General features: G+C 37.6%; 2 protein-coding genes across 2 annotated transcripts in view; one reads left to right on the top strand and one right to left on the bottom strand.

Moving 5' to 3' along the window:
- LOC127452646 (replication protein A 32 kDa subunit-like) overlaps positions 1-6965 on the bottom strand; it is a 28983-nt gene extending 22018 nt beyond the window's left edge. The window contains exons 1-5 of the mRNA XM_051718278.1: positions 6814-6965; positions 4662-4753; positions 3705-3806; positions 1313-1426; positions 1113-1187 (exon numbers count right to left, since the gene is read on the bottom strand). Of these exons, the coding sequence (XP_051574238.1) occupies positions 1113-1187; positions 1313-1426; positions 3705-3806; positions 4662-4753; positions 6814-6826 (396 nt within the window). The 5' untranslated portion in view covers positions 6827-6965. The remainder of the gene's footprint in view (positions 1-1112; positions 1188-1312; positions 1427-3704; positions 3807-4661; positions 4754-6813) is intronic.
- Positions 6966-8049: 1084 nt separating this feature from the next.
- The window catches only part of LOC127452639 (2-oxoisovalerate dehydrogenase subunit beta, mitochondrial-like), a 103816-nt gene continuing 92427 nt past the window's right edge, over positions 8050-19438 (top strand). The window contains exons 1-3 of the mRNA XM_051718268.1: positions 8050-8269; positions 10079-10156; positions 10822-10890. Coding sequence (XP_051574228.1) covers positions 8077-8269; positions 10079-10156; positions 10822-10890 — 340 coding nt within the window. The 5' untranslated portion in view covers positions 8050-8076. The remainder of the gene's footprint in view (positions 8270-10078; positions 10157-10821; positions 10891-19438) is intronic.

Below are 19438 nucleotides of genomic sequence, written 5' to 3'. Positions count from 1 at the left end.
TGCCTCGATGACGTATGCGGCCGACGAATGCAACCTCCGGAGGACGCAGCCTTCCAAATGAGACACAGCCAACCATCGGCCGCTAAAGATTTTTTTTTTTAAGTGCCCTTTGCCACACTTTTGCAAGTTATATTGTGCAATTATATGTTTATGCCTCACACAGTAAAATTACAGTAACATTTTACAAAAAGTTCCATTTGTTAACATTATTTAACAGCATTACTGTAGTTAACATGAACTAATGAACTAATGTTAGTTACAACATATACGAATACATTTTTTAAATCAAAAGTTGTATTAGTTAATGCACATGAATGCACTACGAACTAGCATGAACTAACAATGAACAACTGTATTTTGTATTTTTATTAACTATCATTATGATTAATAAATGCAGTAAAAATATATTGTTCATTGTTTGTTCATGATACGTAATGCATTAACTAAGGTTAAAGAAATGAAACCTTTTTATTAAGTGTTACCAAAATTACATGAATTGTGAATTGCAAATCACTAGTTATTAAGCAAATGCGTTAAGACGCGGTGTCGTTACTGAAGGTTAAACAGTTACAATTTCTTATTAGTGGTATTGTAACTAACATTAATCTGATTTAAATTGGGATCCTCACAGAATAGCGCTGGGATGAGTGACTGATGAGATATTAAGAGAATCTGGAGAACGCGCATGTTTGATTGAAATTAGTTTTAGAGACAAATATAAATTACAACATATTAATTTCATTACAAAACTAAAATAGTAATTCTTTTAATTAACAATTTAATAATTAAAATTGGATGAGCACTCATGTTAAAGAGAGTAAAGCTAAAAGCGCTCATGATGGCTCAAACAGTCTCTATCACTCCACACAACGTCTGATTGTCACGACTCACGTTACATCACGTGATGTGGAAAAGCAAATATAACAAACAAACTTTCAGTTAACTAATCGTTTGACTTCATTGCATTATTATTGTACCACACAGTCCATTATGTTACAGCACAAAATATACACCAATAAAAACCATCTGTCTGGCAAACGGTCTCATTCCCTGACATTGTGACCACCAAATTTTCATAGTGGCAACTCTGACAACAGTGAAGAAATTCTGACCTGGAAAGAGCGAAGGTTGCCGGAGACTTTGACGTAAGTGCTTGGAGGAATGACAGAGTTATCAACACCCATGTCCTGAAAAGGGTAAACAGTTAAGGTGTATGAGTAAATGCATGAAGGTAGTTAACCATGTACATTCATCAAACCATTATAAAAATCTGCAGATTTCAGAATTCTTCCATTACAAAGAAAAATTGTACCTCTGTATCTATCCACTGCTTCACATCCATGGGAGCTGCAGTCATGTCATCTACCTTGTACTGGATGTTGATTGTTGATTTGTCAGTGCTTCTTATAATTCCAACAATAGTTACCTAGAAAAAGTCAGACAACATATCCATTAGCTAAAGTGTCATCTACTGTGATTTTGTAGAACAGGCCTGCAACTCCAAAGGTCACTCTAATAATTAAACAAGTAATCTGATGTACAAAAAAAATAATTAAAAAACAATAATGCTTTATTAACTTATGAAATAACACATCCGTTCCAAAATACACTTGAATTTTAATCTCACCATACACGTGATGTTTTGACCATTGCTATTTTAATCAAGCAGCTATATTAATTGAACTTCAGATGTGGTTCACAGAATCAGTGTTACTGCATGTTGAAGATGTTCTGAAGTACTCTGTATATGTAGGGGTTTCACTAAAATTTAATTGAATGGATATCTTCTTTTAAAGATGTATACAATCAGCAAAGTTTAAGTGTGTTTAAGAACAATTGTTGAATGATATGCAAGTAGGCAATCCTTCAATGTTGCACATGATGCATTTATGTATTTCTGACCAGCTCAGGGTCAGATCATGAAACATTTTGGACTCCAGTCCATTTACATCTGTGTTTAGCTCTGTCCAACAACTGAAGGGGCTTTCACTAGATGCTGCACTAGTAGAGAACAGCAGTATGTTTGCCGACAAGTCTGAGAGGATGCTAACATTAAAGCTAACCTCAAGCGGTTAGAACAATGTGACAAAAACACATGCAAGTAAGTCCTACCCAAATGTTTAAATGTCACAATTGTTACCATCTATTATTATATATTTGCATTAGTTTATATCCAGCTGATCACGTTTATGCATTCGTTAGCCAGCTAAGAGAACATGAGAAAGCAAATTAATATCTTCATGCAGCCAAGAGAAACGTATAAACAAATCAGAAATGCATCTGATTTCAATTCAGTTTTTTTTATCCTCACTGTAATACGATGACTTCAGATCGATCACATTCTTGTGCTAAAAAAGGCTAGCGCAACAAATACAGCTGAACAGAAAGCAGGTGTCTCAAGATGCTTTAAAAGTTCTTTTTAATTACATACATCACCTAAAAAACAGCGCTCCTGCACGAGACGCTGAATAAACAAAAACAAAAGGAAACAAAGATGCTCGTCTAACGTGCATTTACATAGAAAAACAAATGGATGGTTGCAAAAGCATTCGGTGTGAACAGCCCCTTACAGTTGGTGGAGGTCTTTGGCCATTGCGTCTTGCTCTCTTATAAGCATTTCTCAGATTAAGCAATGAGTTGTTTAAATTCTTTGTCAGGAAAGATGTTCAACTTGGAAATGTGTGTTTCGAGATCCTTTCGTTCGGTTTCATTCTGATGTGTTCGTCTGATTGAACAGCCCCTGGCCTGGGCTCATAGTCTGAGCCTCTTCACCGAATACCACTGCTATCTGTGAATATTGCTGCTCTACATACAACTGTACTGAATAAAAAACAATGTGGTATTTTGCTGTTATTATGAAGCTTGAGTCTGGAGTAGTAGGAATCAGTGCAAGTGTAACACCATGTGAATTATCTATTGAAGCGTTTTCCCCCCTCATTTTAATTTTGACTTAACATTTGAGAATATGGACAGACTAAAACATTTTATTTATTTATTTTATGCACATTAGTTGAAAATGAAATGCTCTTTTTTTAACAGCCAGGAAGGTATTTTCTATGCAATAATATAACAGTGCTGAATGGTTTATGTATTTATTGCACCCTCTTGTGGACTAAGGAAACAACATCAATTTAAAAATCAGTTGACTTTAAAATTAGAATATTAGTTAAGATATATTTATTTCATTTAAAAAAGTACAGTACATTTTCATGGTTCAGTCAGTACTGCTCAGTTTTGTAATAAAGTTCAGCACTATTTTACTTTGAGTGTTATTTTTTCATTCAGTATCAATTTTAAAAACTATCAGTTGATTAATCGGTTATCAGCAGGTACTGCCCAACTTAGTTATCGGTATCGGTAAAATCCACTATCGGTCGGCACAAGTGACGTTCACCCTGGTGTGCATAATGACACAAAATTAATAACAAACACACAAATATAGCGACCTGCATTGTGCTTTCCATCATGTGCACGTTTGTGATGACGCAAGTTGATGATGTAAAAGCCTCGGGGTTTGACATAATCATACATGAGTCTGAAACCAGACCAAAGCGCTAGGGTCCGGACCGCAGCAAAAGTGCCCAGTGTGAAAACCACCTGAGATAGCTGTTGATAATATTCTGTGATGACCTGGACAAATAACAATATCCACAGACATGAGAACTTCACGTGCCCTGGCCACTGTGCGATCTCCTCAGACTTACCTGTGCAATCTCTACCTGTCCCACTTTAAAGACGTCCTCTGCCTGCACTGCAGACATAAGCTGGGACACTGTGCAGGGAACAATCTGCTGTGCCCGTGATCTCTGCACAACACACAAAAGGTTAGATAAAAAAAAAACACATACACGTTACTTGGTCAATCTTTAAATGACTATTATAGTCCAATGTGGGCCACTCTCAAAAACATGTCTGCATTATATTTCACCCCCAAATCAAGCAATTTTATTACTTTTTACTGGTAACGCTGTATAATAACTTTCATTATTACTACTGACCTTTTTCACAGACTGTGATGACACATTTCTGCCTTATTTAGCAGCGTAAATCTAGCAAACTTTTTTATATGGTCATTTTTTTAAATATTGAGTGTAAGTTTATAACATTATGCTTTGTGTTATATTACCCTGGAATTCGTTTTAAAAACTGAATTACCACAGCTGTGAGGGGGTTTCTATTACAGCTGCTGAGAGAGTGACAGTAAATTTGGCATCTTCTCCCATCTGTCTTAATCCACCGCTCTCTATTTTTTTTTTCTTCTGGAAAGTCATTCAAATTTAATAGTGGATTTTTTTATTTTGCTTTTGGAGCAAATGTGTAAGTGAAAATAATATTTGCTGTGATCTCCCATTCACCTCTGTCGAAGTTTACCCTACACGTTTACATCTGCTTTCCAAAACCCAGAGTGTGAAAAAAGTCTATTAACGTAACAAAATATAATAAAGTAAATGCTTCATAACTATTGTTGCATTACAGGTAATGAGAATTTGGAGGAGGGCAATGTGCTTACTTGTCATGAAAAAGCCACAATGGAAATACAATTCTTAATGGTCCAAAAACAGGCTTTATTTTCTTTATGTAAATTATTATTACTGGGGTGTAGTATGACAAGGACATGTTATCATTTGACACACGCACGTATGCTGTTGAATTAGACTGACCCCTTTCTTCTCTCCCCCCTGAGAGGCAGCTGGCGATCCAAATCCTCCTGGAGACTGTGTGTATCCAGCCATACTGGCTTCACCATATTTTCCTGACAAAACACAAGGCATTTCTATTAGTATTTCCATCGAGAGTATTTCATAGCTGAAGTCACTGAAACATCAACATTCTCATCAATACTATATACAAGAACAATTAATACAGTTACTATATGAACAAATAATGACAAGAGTAATCTGTTTAAAAACTAGATGTCCTAACATGGTACTGCACAAAAATCTGATTCTAGTGCGTATTAACGGCATAAACCTCACACCATAAATAAATGTCACACCATAAATAAACCTCACACTATATAAGCCTTACACCATATACAGTTGTGCTCAAAAGCTTACATACCCTGGCAGAAATTGTGAAATTTTGGCATTGATTTTGAAAATATGACTGATCATATGAAGCCATTTATCATCACATAGTTGTTTGGCTCCTTTTTAAATAATAATGATAACAGAAATCACCCAAACAGCCCTGATCAAAAGTTTACATACCCTTGAATGTTTGGCCTTGTTACAGACACACAAGGTGACGCACACAGGTTTAAATGGCAATTAAAGATTAATTTCCCACACCTGTGGCTTTTAAAATTGCAATTAGTGTCTGTGTATAAATAGTCAATGAGTTTGTTAGCTCTCACGTGGATGCACTGTGCAGGCTAGATACTGAGCCATGGGGAGCAGAAAAGAACTGTCAAAAGACCTGCGTAACAAGGTAATGGAACTTTATAAAGATGGAAAAGGATATAAAAAGATATCCAAAGCCTTGAAAATGCCAGTCAGTACTGTTCAATCACTTATTAAGAAGTGGAAAATTCGGGGATCTCTTGATACCAAGCCAAGGTCAGGTAGACCAAGAAAGATTTCAGCCACAACTGCCAGAAGAATTGTTCAGGATACAAAGAAAAACCCACAGGTAACCTCAGGAGAAATACAGGCTGCTCTGAAAAAAGACGGTGTGGTTGTTTCAAGGAGCACAATACGACGATACTTGAACAAAAATGAGCTGCATGGTCGAGTTGCCAGAAAGAAGCCTTTACTGCGCCAGTGCCACAAAAAAGCCTGGTTACAATATGCCCGACAACACCTTGACACACCTCACAGCTTCTGGCACACTGTAATTTGGAGTGACGAGACCAAAATAGAGCTTTATGGTCACAACCATAAGTGCTATGATTGGAGAGGGGTCAACAAGGCCTATAGTGAAAAGAATACCATCCCCACTGTGAAGCATGGTGGTGGCTCACTGATGTTTTGGGGGTGTGTGAGCTCTAAAGGCACGGGGAATCTTGTGAAAATTGATGGCAAGATGAATGCAGCATGTTATCAGGAAATACTGGCAGACAATTTGCATTCTTCTGCATGAAAGCTGCGCATGGGACGCTCTTGGACTTTCCAGCATGACAATGACCCTAAGCACAAGGCCAAGTTGACCCTCCAGTGGTTACAGCAGAAAAAGGTGAAGGTTCTGGAGTGGCCATCACAATCTCCTGACCTTAATATCATCGAGCCGCTCTGGGGAGATCTCAAACGTGTAGTTCATGCAAGACGACCAAAGACTTTGCATGACCTGGAGGCATTTTGCCAAGACAAATGGGTAGCTATACCACCTGCAAGAATTTGGGGCCTCATAGACAACTATTACAAAAGACTGCACGCTGTCATTGATGCTAAAGGGGGCAATAAACAGTATTAAGAACTAAAGGGTATGTAGACTTTTGAACAGGGATCATTTCACTTTTTTCTTGGTTGCCATGTTTTGTTTTATGATTGTGCCATTCTGTTATAATCTACAGTTGAATATGAATCCCATAAGAAATAAAAGAAATGTGTTTTCTTTAAAAACGGTACATATATATTACCAGTTCTCCAAGGGTATGCAAACTTTTGAGCACAACTGTATAAAACTCACACCATAAATAGACCTCACCTCACCTCACACTAATATATATATATATATATATATATATATATATACAAACCTCACATCACACTATATATAAACCATGACAGAATGTTTCTAGTTAGCAACTTAGCAAGTTAGATTTGGAGTCAGATCGTTACAAGCGCCACGCAAATGTAATGCAAACCCACATACCTTGGTTCCACATTGTATCCGCGAAAAAGCAAATGTTTTTCTTCTGAAAACGAAATACAACGATAAAAAAACACTTAAAATTCTCCCGCCACCACTGACTGACTTCACAGTGCTCCGACGTCACGACTCCAATTCCGCGCGCTGACAATGCGCATGCGCATGCTTGCACTGCCGCGAAAGTCGTTCTGTTACATATTTCGAAGGCACAATTTTAATTTTTTATTTATTTTAGAATTTTCTTTTTATGTTTTTTTTTTTTTAAATTTTTTTTATGAAACTACAGGGGATTTTACATGGCACAACATGTAGCTATACCAGCAGAAATAGATAAATAAATACATAAAATATATGACGATAAAGAAAAACAGACAGCAACCTTAATTACATTCTATATTATTTTATTTTTTTATTCTGCTGCAATTTATTTATTAAATTTTTTTTTAAACTGAGATGTCTAATCGCTCTCTTGTTAGGAATAGTACAGGAAGAGAGTAGTAAGGGGATCATAAATCAATATTGTACAACTTTTGTTTGAGAATCTGTAAACTTGGATTTATGCTGATTAATCACATTGAAAAAAGTAAAACTGAAACTTTTGGGGAAACAGCAGCTTTGAACTTTGAAGCGAAAGCTACAAACCTTGCGTTGTCACGTGTTACATATTACTTTTCTCAGCGATGGTAAACATATACTGGGTTGGACCAATCACAATTGTTTATGATTACATGAAAGGGCATAGTATTGAATAATTTTCCAGATATTGCAGGGACACGTTTCCAGTTGTATATTAGGCACCAATGCTTGTAATTAATACGTTTACAAATCTTATTGTTTATTTTAATTGTGAACAAATAGATAAAACTTTCCCAATAACTGAATGCGGCACAACTGTGGATTCGGCTTTTAAGGGCGGTGAAAGCCACCTTGAGGAAGGTGTTTGTTGCTCATCATAGGAAACAATTATCTTATCAGCCGCCCGATGTAACAAAATCGGTGTACCTTCCAATGGAGCATCTTTTGTAGTGGGCGAAACTGGTAAAACTGGCTTGTTGTTAAGTGTTGTGGTTTGCAGTCTGTTGGAAAAATGACGTTCTCATTACTTTTGGGATGGGCAAACCTGCTGTCTAGGTAGGCAGCACACTGAGATTTTAGGTACAGCCTCGATGTCAATCTACCCCCTCCCATGTGTGCAGCCAATCAGAGCAGCGTTTGTCCATGTGAGTGGTGACGTCAGAGCGCTTTTCCTGCTTGGTTCCCAGCGCAATGGCGGCGGCGCGACTCTTTCTGAGAACTTCTGGCGTCAAGCCTTCACTTACCGGGTTAACAGGGGGAGTGCACAACAGTTTGGGGATAACCCTGCTCAGACTGTTCCCTGACTGCACATCCAAGCAGAAAACACAGAGAAGACATGCAGCGCACTTCACCTATCACCCTGACCCTGTGCCCACTGAATATGGTAAATGCCCTTGTTTACGCCTCACAGTGGACCTGCAGTACTAACAGTGACATGTTGATGTGATTCATCTTTACAGTTCCGATTATTTTATATTATTCATAATGCTTTACACTGGAGACATGGAGCTTTGCTGTGGTGTTTTATAAACCAAACTGAATCTGAAACTACATGAACCGCCGGCAGACATGTGGCTGCTGCTCAAAAATATTGTTTAACTTCTTTAGATTAAATATTGTTTAAACTATTAGAAATATTTTAAAGAATATCATCAATAATGGTCGCATGTGTGTAAAGGAGTTTGCAGAAAAGCAGCAGCTGATCTGATTTGTTCGTGTTGTTCATTATTCTTTCTTCAGCAGAACACAGATGAAGATTTTTAGAAGAATATTTCAGTTCTGTAGGTCCATACAATGCAAGTGAATGGTGAGCAGAACTTTGAAGCTCCAAAACACATGTAAAGGCAGCATAAAAGTAATCCATATGACTCCAGTGGTTTAATCAGCTGAAACTTGTTTTTCGCTATAAATGTTTTTTTTTTGTTGTGTTTTTTTTTTAATTTTTTTTTTTTTTATATCCCCTTGTCTCCCAATTTGGAATGCCCAATTCCCACTACTTAGTAGGTCCTCGTGGTGGCGCGGTTACTCACCTCAGTCCGGGTGGTGGAGGACAAGTCTCAGTTGCCTCCGCTTCTGAGACCAGTCAGTCTGCGCATCTTATCACGTGGCTCGTTGTGCATGACACCGCGGAGACTCACAGCATGTGGAGGCTCATGCTACTCTCCGCAATCCACGCACAACTTACCACACGCCCCAATGAGAACGAAAACCACTAATCGTGACCACGAGGAGGTTGCCCCATGTGACTCTACCCTCCCTAGCAACCGGGCCAATTTGGTTGCTTAGGAGACCTGGTTTCACTATAAATCTTAACATCAGCAGCGCTTGTGTCAAGCACTAGGAAGTGTAATTGTGCTTGAAATTAGGGCTGCATGATAATGACAAACTCATAATTGTTGATTATTTCCCCTGATTTTGTAATTGCGATTAATTTCAAAATAATAGAATTTACATTAAAACACTTGTATTCTTTATGTACACAACACATCCAAAGCAAGCTGAGAACTGTTTTCCTGAATGACTTTATTGTTGTTTTATACTTTAGTAAATCAAGATTAACTGCCTAAATGGTCAACTTCACATTGGCCCTTAACAAACAAAGCTGTTATTTAAATTTTGAATAAGTTATTATAGACGGAAATGAGCAACAGACAGTCTATGATTGGTCAAAAATATACGTTAAATAGAAAATGTATAGAATATTTTGACGCAACATGAGTAGGCCTACATGGAGTGCTATAATTGACCCTTTTCACGATTAGTTAATTTTGGTGGCTGTATTTGTAATCTTGATTATTTATTTGATTAATTGTGCAGCCCTACTTGAAATCATGATCGTGCAGTGGCAAAATGTACAGTGAAAAATGACATATTTTGCTCTGTTCTCATCCAAAACCGATTGGATCGTATCGCAAGACATTGATTAAACCACTGGAGTCGTATGGTGAGTCATGTAGATTACTTTTATGCTGCGTTTATTTGCTTTTAGGTGCTTCAAAGGTCTGGTCACCATACTCTTTCACTGTAAGGGCCTACAGAGCTGAGATATTCTTCTAATAATCTTCATTTGTGTTCTGCAGAACTCATCTGGGATGGCATGAGTGTGAGTAAATGATGAGAGAATTTATATTTTTGGGTGAACTAACCCTTTAAGTCTTTGCAAAATCCTCCCTTTAATGTAAATTATTTGCAGGCCCCACACAGAAGATGAATTTATTCCAGTCTGTAACCAGTGCCTTGGATAACACTCTTGAAAGTGATCCCACCGCAGGTATTAGCAGATGTTTTATCTGTTTGTTGTTTTTTTTAATGAAATATCCATTTTTCAATTATAAGGTTAATCAACATTACCGGGGCACTTAGGATACAGGGCACTTTTCTGGATCTGTAAATTAATTTTGAAAAGTACATGCTGTGGATTAAACTGTGTGTCAGCCGTTGTACTTGCTGTTAATTCATGTCCATACAGTATTGATTCGGGTCATAGTAGAGGTGATGATAACTACAGAGTTCACAGTACTATAGTGAGTGTTGTTGAAACATAAGGAACAGTTCTGTTCACTGCACTAATTTTATCAGGTGTGCAATCACTATCAAATGAGGCTTTACTCTTTTTAAACATTTGTCTCAATTCTGATTTGCTGTCTCCACAATTATTGATCATGTTACTGCATAATTTAAAAATGGTTAAGCTACTGTATGAGCACATTTTAATGAAATTCTGTACAGCTTGTCCAAGCAAGCAACAGTAACCAAGGGGGCGGGGCTTAGTCAAGCGATCAGTAATGTAAGAAATATGTACCTTATAGTGAACATTTTTTGGGCAGTATGCTGCACAGTAGTCTCAACACTTGGAAATTTTTTTTTTTTTTTCATAATTTGCAATACTCTTGATTGCTTCAGCTGGTATAATATAAACATGTCTGTCTCCCGTAGTAATATTTGGAGAAGATGTGGCTTTTGGTGGAGTATTCCGATGCACAGTTGGCCTCCGAGATAAATATGGTGAGTATATACAGTCATTTCTGCTTATAGGTCATTTGAGGTGAAATTTCCTAAGCTCAGTTCTGTGTTGTGACACTAGATGGCAGCAGAGTCACGTGTAATTCTTGTTCTGGGTGGAATGCTTGCTGATTACTGAATAATGCACAGTATACACTATATACTGTAAAAAAACAAACAGTGTGCATTATTCAAACATGAATGATTTAAACAGTAGTATGTCACATTGTTGTCACATGACCTCATCTCATTGCATACTGAAAGAGTGGTGTCATTTGTCACACTGTAAATGGATGGTCGAGCACATTGCATTGTAGCATGCAGTATTCTGTGCAGTGTGCTCCGCTGTATACTTTTGTATAGCAATCCTCCGTTGCTAGTTCTAAAGTGATGTTTCTGAACTAGCAACGAAAGCTTGAGCTGTATCAGTGCAAGATGCTCAATTCGTGTTGGAAGAAATTATTTCCATTCACAAGAGTGTTTTAGGAATGTAAACCAGAAAATGTCTTGAGATAAACACTGAACGATGTCATAAGGTGTGGTAACCGTGGTATAAGCGGAATAATTGATGATGGACCGTAAAATTTTTGAAAAATAATGCACACCCACGTTGTGACTGCATTACCACCTCAGGTTGTGCTCACTTTGCTCCCTAGAGAGTTTGTGTGAGAGCGAAAGAGAGGGAGAGGGTTAGCGCAGTGCTTTCTACTAGAGTTATGTGAGGCTGATTAGGGTGAAATACACTGATACATAAAAAGTTTCACATATTAAGAGTGATTTCAGATAATAGAAACTGTTGTATTGATCAAGTCGTCGGAGGTGCGGCTCTATTTGTTGGTCGCTACTCGAGTCTCCGTGTGTGTGTGTGTGTGTGTGTGTGTGTGTGTGTGTGTGTGTGTGTGTGTGTGTGTGTGTGTGTGTGTGTGTGTGTGTGTGTGTGTGTGTGTGTGTGTGTGTGTGTGTGGGTGTGTGGGTGTGTGGGTGGGTGTGTGTGTGTGTGTGTGGGTGGGTGGGTGGGTGGGTGAGACGAGAGAGAAAGTGAGGGAGCCCAAGGATGCTTTTTAATCGAAATTGAAGTAAATTTAGGATATGTTAGACATAGTTTATCATTCTTATCCGATGTACTTAACCAATGTCTTTGTTTTAATTGGTTATTTTGTTGTGGTAGCCTGTAGGGCTCTTTAAAATAACTGAAATAATTTGAATAATTTCCAAAGTGATATGGAACCGTTATCTGGTCAAGACCTGGAACTACTTCATAGCTGTGCATTTACTTTGAAAATAATTGCACACCTTAGAACGTCCGTCAACCAATCAGAATTAAGCATTCAACCTTCATATATATATATATATATATATATATATATATATATATATATATATATATATATATATATATATATATATATATATATATACACAGTTACTAAGTGATTTTGGCCCATTCTTCTCGGCAGATTTGCTTCAGGTTGTTCAGGTTGGTTGGGTGACGCTTGTGGACTGCAATTTTCAAATAGTGCCACAGATTCTCAATAGGATTGAGATCAGGACTTTGACTGGGCCACTGTAGGACATTTATCTTTTTGTTCTTGAGCCACTCCAGTGTTGCTTTTGCCTTGTACTTGGGATCATTGTGCTGCTGAAAGGTGAATTTCCTCCCAAGCTTCAGTTTTTTAGCAGATTGAAGCAGGTTCTCTTGCAGTATTTCCCTATATTTTGCAATTCTAACAAGATGCCCAGAACCTGCTGATGAGAAGCATCCCCACAGCAAGATGCTTCCACCACCATATTTCACTGTAGGGATGGTGTGTCTTGAGGCATAGGAAGCGTTAGGTTTGCGCCACACATAGCACTTTGAGTTTTGGCCAGAAAGCTCTATCTTGGTCTCATCTGACCACAAAACCTTCTCCCACATCGCAGCTGGGTCACTCACATGCTTTCTGGCAAACTCCAGACGTGCTTTCAAATGGTACTTTTTGAGTAACGGCTTCTTTCTTGCCACCCTCCCATACAGGCCAGCGTTGTGCAGTGCTCTTGATATGGTTGACTGGTGCACCATTATTCCACTCCCAGCCACTGAACTCTGTAGCTCCTTCAAAGTGATTGTTGGCCTCTCTCTGGCTTCTCTCACAAGTCTCCTTTTTGTTAGAGCGCTGAGTTTTGAGGGACGGCCTTTCTTGGCAGTGCCTGGGTGGTGTGGTTCAGTTTCCACTTCCTGATTATTGATCCACCTGTGCTCACTGGGATATTCAAACATTTGGATATTATTTTGTACCCTTTCCCTAATGTATTTTTATTACTTTATCTCTAACTTTTGTGGAATGCTCTTTGGTCTTCATTTTCCTTCAGATTCACAGCCTGACCAAAGATCCTTCAACAATGGGTTTTTTTATCCAGAAAATGTGATTGCAACTTTAATGATTCACAGGTGGATGCCAATGGTAAAGTAAGTGTGTCCTCGTTAGGGCAATTTCTTTCATCGGTGTAACCTGGCAGCTTCCACAGAACAGGGGTTGAATACTTATGCAAGCAAGATATTTCAGATTTTTATTTTTTTTATTTCCCAACATAAAACCAATGCCACCTAACAATAATTGATTTTGAGTTCCAGTGTTTTAAAATAAAACATCAAACAGAATGAAATTTCATTGCACCATTTGTAATTCAGGGGTGCAGGACTTATGGGAAGAATTGCAAAGAAAAAGCCACTTTTGAAACAGAAAGACAAAAAGAAAAGGTTAGAGTGGGCAAAGAAACAGACATTGGACAACAGATAATTGGAAAAGAGTGTTATGGATCTTAACCCCATTGAGCTTTTGTGGGATCAGCTAGACTGTAAGGTGCGTGAGAAGTGCCGACAAGACGGCCACATCTATTGCAAGTGCTACAGGAAGTGTGGGGTGAAATGTCACCTGAGTATCTGGACAAACTGACAGCTAGAATGCCAAGGATCTGCAAAGCTGTCATTGCTGCACGTGGAGGATTTTTTGATGAGAACTCTTTGAAGTAGTTTATCAAACTAATAGTAATTTTTCATATTATTAATGTCCTGACTATACATTGTGATCAGTTGAATGCCATTTTGGTGAATAAAAGTACCAATTTCTTTCCATAAGAGCAAAATATGTACATTATTCCAAACTTTTGGCTGCCAGTGTATGTATGCAGTTTATATATATAATTTGTGTGTATATTATGTCTTTCGATATTATAATGACATATAATAATAATAATGGTAACACTTTACAATAAGGTTCCATTTGTTAACATTAGTTAACAACATTAGTTATCATGTATTAACAATGAACAATATTTATTAAGCATTTATCAATCTTAGTTAATGTTAATTTCAACATTTACTAATACATTTTAAAATCAAAAGTTGTATTTGTTAACATTAATGTACTAACATGAACTAACAATGAACAATTTTTATTTTATTTATTTTTATAGCACCTTTTAGCAATTTAGCACACAGTGCTTCACAAAACATAAATCAAAACACACAACTCATTTACATAGTAATAAAAGCAAGTCTACACAAATTAGTTTTTAAAACAAGACTAAAAAACAGTCACAGATTCAGCAGATCTGATGTCCCAGGGCAGGCTGTTCCATAATCGTGGGGCTTTCACTACAAACGCTCTGTAACGTATTTACAGGATGGGCAAGGAGGAGGCGGGAACCGGCTGAACAATCCACATAAACTTTTAATGCCACAAAGGAAATTAAACATAACATAAACTGCTTTCCAACATAAACAAAACAAAGATGCACACACACAACACATGCTTCTCTCTCTCGCAATGCCGTCCCCGCCTCCTCTTTATCCCTCTCCCGCTGATTGGGCTGATTCAGCGCCGGGCGTCCATCGTTATGTCCCGGCCATGCCCTCCTCCTCGTCACACGCTCTATCACCTTTTGTTTTGTATCTGGATCTTGGAACAGCCAACAGTTCACACCAAGAAGATCTTAGAGGTTTAATTGTTTCGTAAGGTCTTAAAAGTTCTGCTAAATAATCTGGCGCCAAATCATGTAATGTATTATATACAGTTGTGCTCAAAAGTTTGCATATCCTGGCAGAAATTTTGAATTTTGGCATTGATTTTGAAAATATGACTGATAATATGAAGCCATTTATCATCACATAGTTGTCTGACTCCTTTTTAAATCATAATGATAACAGAAATCACCCAAATGGCCCTGATCAAAAGTTTACATACCCTTGAATGTTTGGCCTCGTTACAGACACACACAGGTTTAAATGGCAATTAAAGGATAATTTCCCACACCTGTGGTTTTTAAAATTGCAGTTAGTGTCTGTGTATAAATAGTCAATGAGTTTGTTAGCACTCACATGGATGCACTGAGCAGGCTAGATACTGAGCCATGGGGAGCAGAAAAGAACGGTCAAAAGACCTGCGTAACAAGGTAATGGAACTTTATAAAGATGGAAAAGGATATAAAAAGATATCCAAAGCCTTGAAAATGCCAGTCAGTACTGTTCAATCACTTATTAAGAAGTGGAAAATTCGGGGATTTCTTGATACCAAGCCAAGGTCAGGTAGACCAAGAAAGATTTCAGCCACAACTGCCAGAAGAATTGTTCGGGATACAAAGAAAAACCCACAGGTAACCTCAGGAGAAATACAGGCTGCTCTGGAAAAAGACGGTGTGGTTGTTTCAAGGAGCACAATACGACGATACTTGAACAAAAATAAGCTGTATTGTCGAGTTGACAGAAAGAACCTTTACTGCGCCAATGCCACAAAAAAGCCTGGTTACAATATGCCCGACAACACCTTGACACACCTCACAGCTTCTGGCACACTGTAATTTGGAGTGACGAGATCAAAATAGAGCTTTATGGTCACAACCATAAGTTCTATGTTTGGAGAGGGGTCAACAAGGCCTATATTAAAAAGAATACTATCCCCACAGTGAAGCATGGTGGTGGATGTTTTGGGGGGTGTGTGAGCTCTAAAGGCAATCTTGTGAAAATTGATGGCAAGATGAATGCAGCATGTTATCAGAAAATACTGGCAGACAGAATGGAACAATCATAAAACAAAACATGGCAACAAAGAAAAAAAATGAAATGACCCCTGTTCAAAAGTCTGCATACCCTTAGTTCTTAATACTGTTTATTGCCCCCTTTAGCATCAATGACAGCGTGCAGTCTTTTGTAATAGTTGTCTGTGAGGCCCCGAGTTCTTGCAGGTGGTATAGCTGCCCATTCGTCTTGGCAAAATGCTTCCTGGTCATGCAAAGTCTTTAGTTGTCTTACATGTACCGCACGTTTGAGATCTCCCCAGAGTGGCTCAATGACATTAAGGTCAGGAGATTGTGATGGCCACTCCAGAACCTAAACCTTTTCTGCTGTAACCACTGGAGGGTCAACTTGACCTTGTGCTTAGGGTCATTGTCGTGCTGGAATGTCCAAGAGGATCCCATGCGCAGCTTTCGTGCAGAAGAATGCAAATTGTCTGTCAGTATTTGAGTGAGCCACCACCATGTTTCACAGTGGGGATGGTATTCTTTTCACTATAGGCCTTGTTGACCCCTCTCCAAACATAGCACTTATGGTTGTGACCATAAAGCTCTCTTTTGGTCTCGTCACTCCAAATTACAGTGTGCCAGAAGCTGTGAGGTGTGTCAAGGTGTTGTCGGGCATATTGTAACCGGGCTTTTTTGTGGCATTGGCACAGTAAAGGCTTCTTTCTGGCAACTCGACCATGCAGCTCATCTTTGTTCAAGTATTGTCGTATTGTGCTCCTTGAAACAACCACACCGTCTTTTTCCAGAGCAGCCTGTTTTTCTCCTGAGGTTACCTGTGGGTTTTTCTTTGTATCCTGAACAATTCTTCTGGCAGTTTTGGCTGAAATCTTTCTTGGTCTACCTGACCTTGGCTTGGTATCAAGAGAACCCCGAATTTTCCACTTCTTAATAAGTGATTGAACAGTACTGACTGGCATTTTCAAGGCTTTGGATATCTTTTTATATCCTTTTCCATCTTTATAAAGTTCCATTACCTTGTTACGCAGGTCTTTTGACCGTTCTTTTCTGCTCCACATGGCTCAGTATCTAGCCTGCTCAGTGCAACCACATGAGAACTAACAAACTCATTGACTATTTATACACAGACACTAATTGCAATTTAAAAAGCCACAGGTGTGGGAAATTAATCTTTAATTGCCATTTAAACCTGTGTGTGTCACCTTGTGTGTCTGTAACAAGGCCAAACATTCAAGGGTATGTAAACTTTTGATCAGGGCTATTTGGGTGATTTCTGTTATCATTATGATTTAAAAAGGAGCCAAACAACTATGCGATAATAAATGGCTACATATGATCAATATCCTTAAATAAAATACTTTTTTTTTTTTTGCCTGATCAGTCATATTTTCAAAATCAATGCCAAATATTTCACAGTTTATGCCAGGGTATGCAAACTTTTGAGCACAACTGTATATAATACATTACATGATTTGGCGCCAGATTATTTAGCAGAACTTTTAAGACCTTACGAAATAATTAAACCACTTAGATCTTCTTGGTGTGAACTGTTGGCTGTTCCAAGATCCAGATACAAAACAAAAGGTGATAGAGCGTGTGGGTATGCAGACTTCTGAGCACAACTGTATATTACCAATTCTCCAAGTGTATGCAAACTTCTGAGCACAACTGTATATCTATTATATTATATCTGGAGTAATGTGATTAAAAGACCTAGTTCATGTCAAAAGTTATGTTTGCACTGATAAATAAAACATTTAAAATTAAAAATGAGATATTAATGTGTTATCTTGCACCTTAAAAGCTGTATTAAATGTAGATTTTTTTTTTTTTTTTTTTTTTTCCCCATTTATAAATAATCTGTGCTGTCTTGGTAATGTGTGCTAATATGAAATTCATTTAGGATGCACCGATATCAAAATCTTTTGTCGATACCGTTTTCAACAAAAAAATTTAAACAGGTACCGGCATCGAATCGATATTTGCTTAGGAATTATGCTTTAAAGAAATAGCAAAGAAGAACTCAAGCTATTTTATTGTTCTAACAATTAATAATTTCCATTGAACAAGGACTGTATCTGTTGAACACATGATGAGCCAAAATTTTATGAGCTCCACAATGAAAGATAAAAACAATATAAAAAGATAAATACATATAAAAAAGGACATTTTTGCACTTCTGTTTTGTTTTCAGTTCAAAACAAGAGAACTCACATTTGACATATTATGATTGAACCAATAAATATAATGCACTAAACATGCTTTACTTTTTCAGATTTCATTGATTTTGGTGGGCATTTCTATATATTTCACACAGAAGAATTTATTATATACTTTATACAACATGTATGTAATTCTAAATAAACCATCAATTTTTCATATCAACATATGCTGCTGGTTTTAATTTGGTCAATAATCACCTGATTAATATTGATGACCGACTTGAATTTGTACAGGGCCATTATTTTGATTTTGATTGTTCTATTTTCTGTTCTTTTAAAAATCCTGAACCAATTTTGAAATGCACTTTCAATAAAAAACAATGAGGGCAATTAAAGTCTCTGCATTTGACCATAATGACGTCTTTGTCATTAATTTTGATGAGCTTGATCAATTATGCAAGAATAAATTAAGTAGATTCAAATTGAACAAAACATCCTCTACAGGTTCCCTAAATGGTTAAAGTATGCCGCTGTAGAGTAGCATATACGGTTAAAGAAGAGGAATGACTTTATGGTAATGATAAAAAATAAAAGAAACCTCTGCTGTTTGCCACTCGTTTTGGACAGAAATGCCATACAGTTATAGAGCCACTCTGTGATGTTTTGATATAAACACAGATTTTCGACCCCAGTATGTCTCTTGCTTTTTTCATGTTTTTTTTAAACCTGGCTTTTATTTTTCATTGACGTCAGAGGTGTTGACCTTTGTGAGGGATAATTATTTTCTGCACCATCTCGTTAGAAAGGTTTGTTTTCTTCATGCCACTCTCATTCTCGGCGTCAGTGCTGTTATAGTGAGCACGGGTCAATGCGTGGAGCCGGCGTGCATATGACTGTCCGCAGGAGTGACGCACACACAGGCGTAACGTTGTGCCACTGCAGTCCACTCGGTCACATCCATGCTGTTGCTCCGTCTCCCTGCAATCTGCTTGAAATTGCTTTCTGTGAAATGGATTACAGACAGTGGCCAGTAAACACTGTATTCTCTTTGAAATGCCCATCACCTGCCTTTGAATATTACATTCCTCCTCTTTTTTTTTTCATTTTTAAAATGTATTTTTCTGTCCCTTCTTAATATGCAGACAATGATAAGACAGTGGAAAAACTGTGGCTCTGCAGCGCTATCAAAACATTGCATTTTCATTTTTCTTTTAACAATTTCCAACAATGCATGTACAGTGTATTCAGAAAGTATTCAGACCCCTTCATTTTTTCACATTTTGTTATGTTGCAGTCTTATGTTAAAATGCTTTAAATTATTTCATTTTCACATCAATCTACTCTCCGTACCCCATACTGACGAAGCAAAAACC

This window comes from Myxocyprinus asiaticus, chromosome 15 (genome assembly GCF_019703515.2).
Source record: "Myxocyprinus asiaticus isolate MX2 ecotype Aquarium Trade chromosome 15, UBuf_Myxa_2, whole genome shotgun sequence".
Lineage (NCBI taxonomy): Eukaryota > Metazoa > Chordata > Actinopteri > Cypriniformes > Catostomidae > Myxocyprinus > Myxocyprinus asiaticus.
Note: the sequence above shows the minus strand (reverse complement) of the source record. Positions and strands in the feature narration are given on the sequence as shown.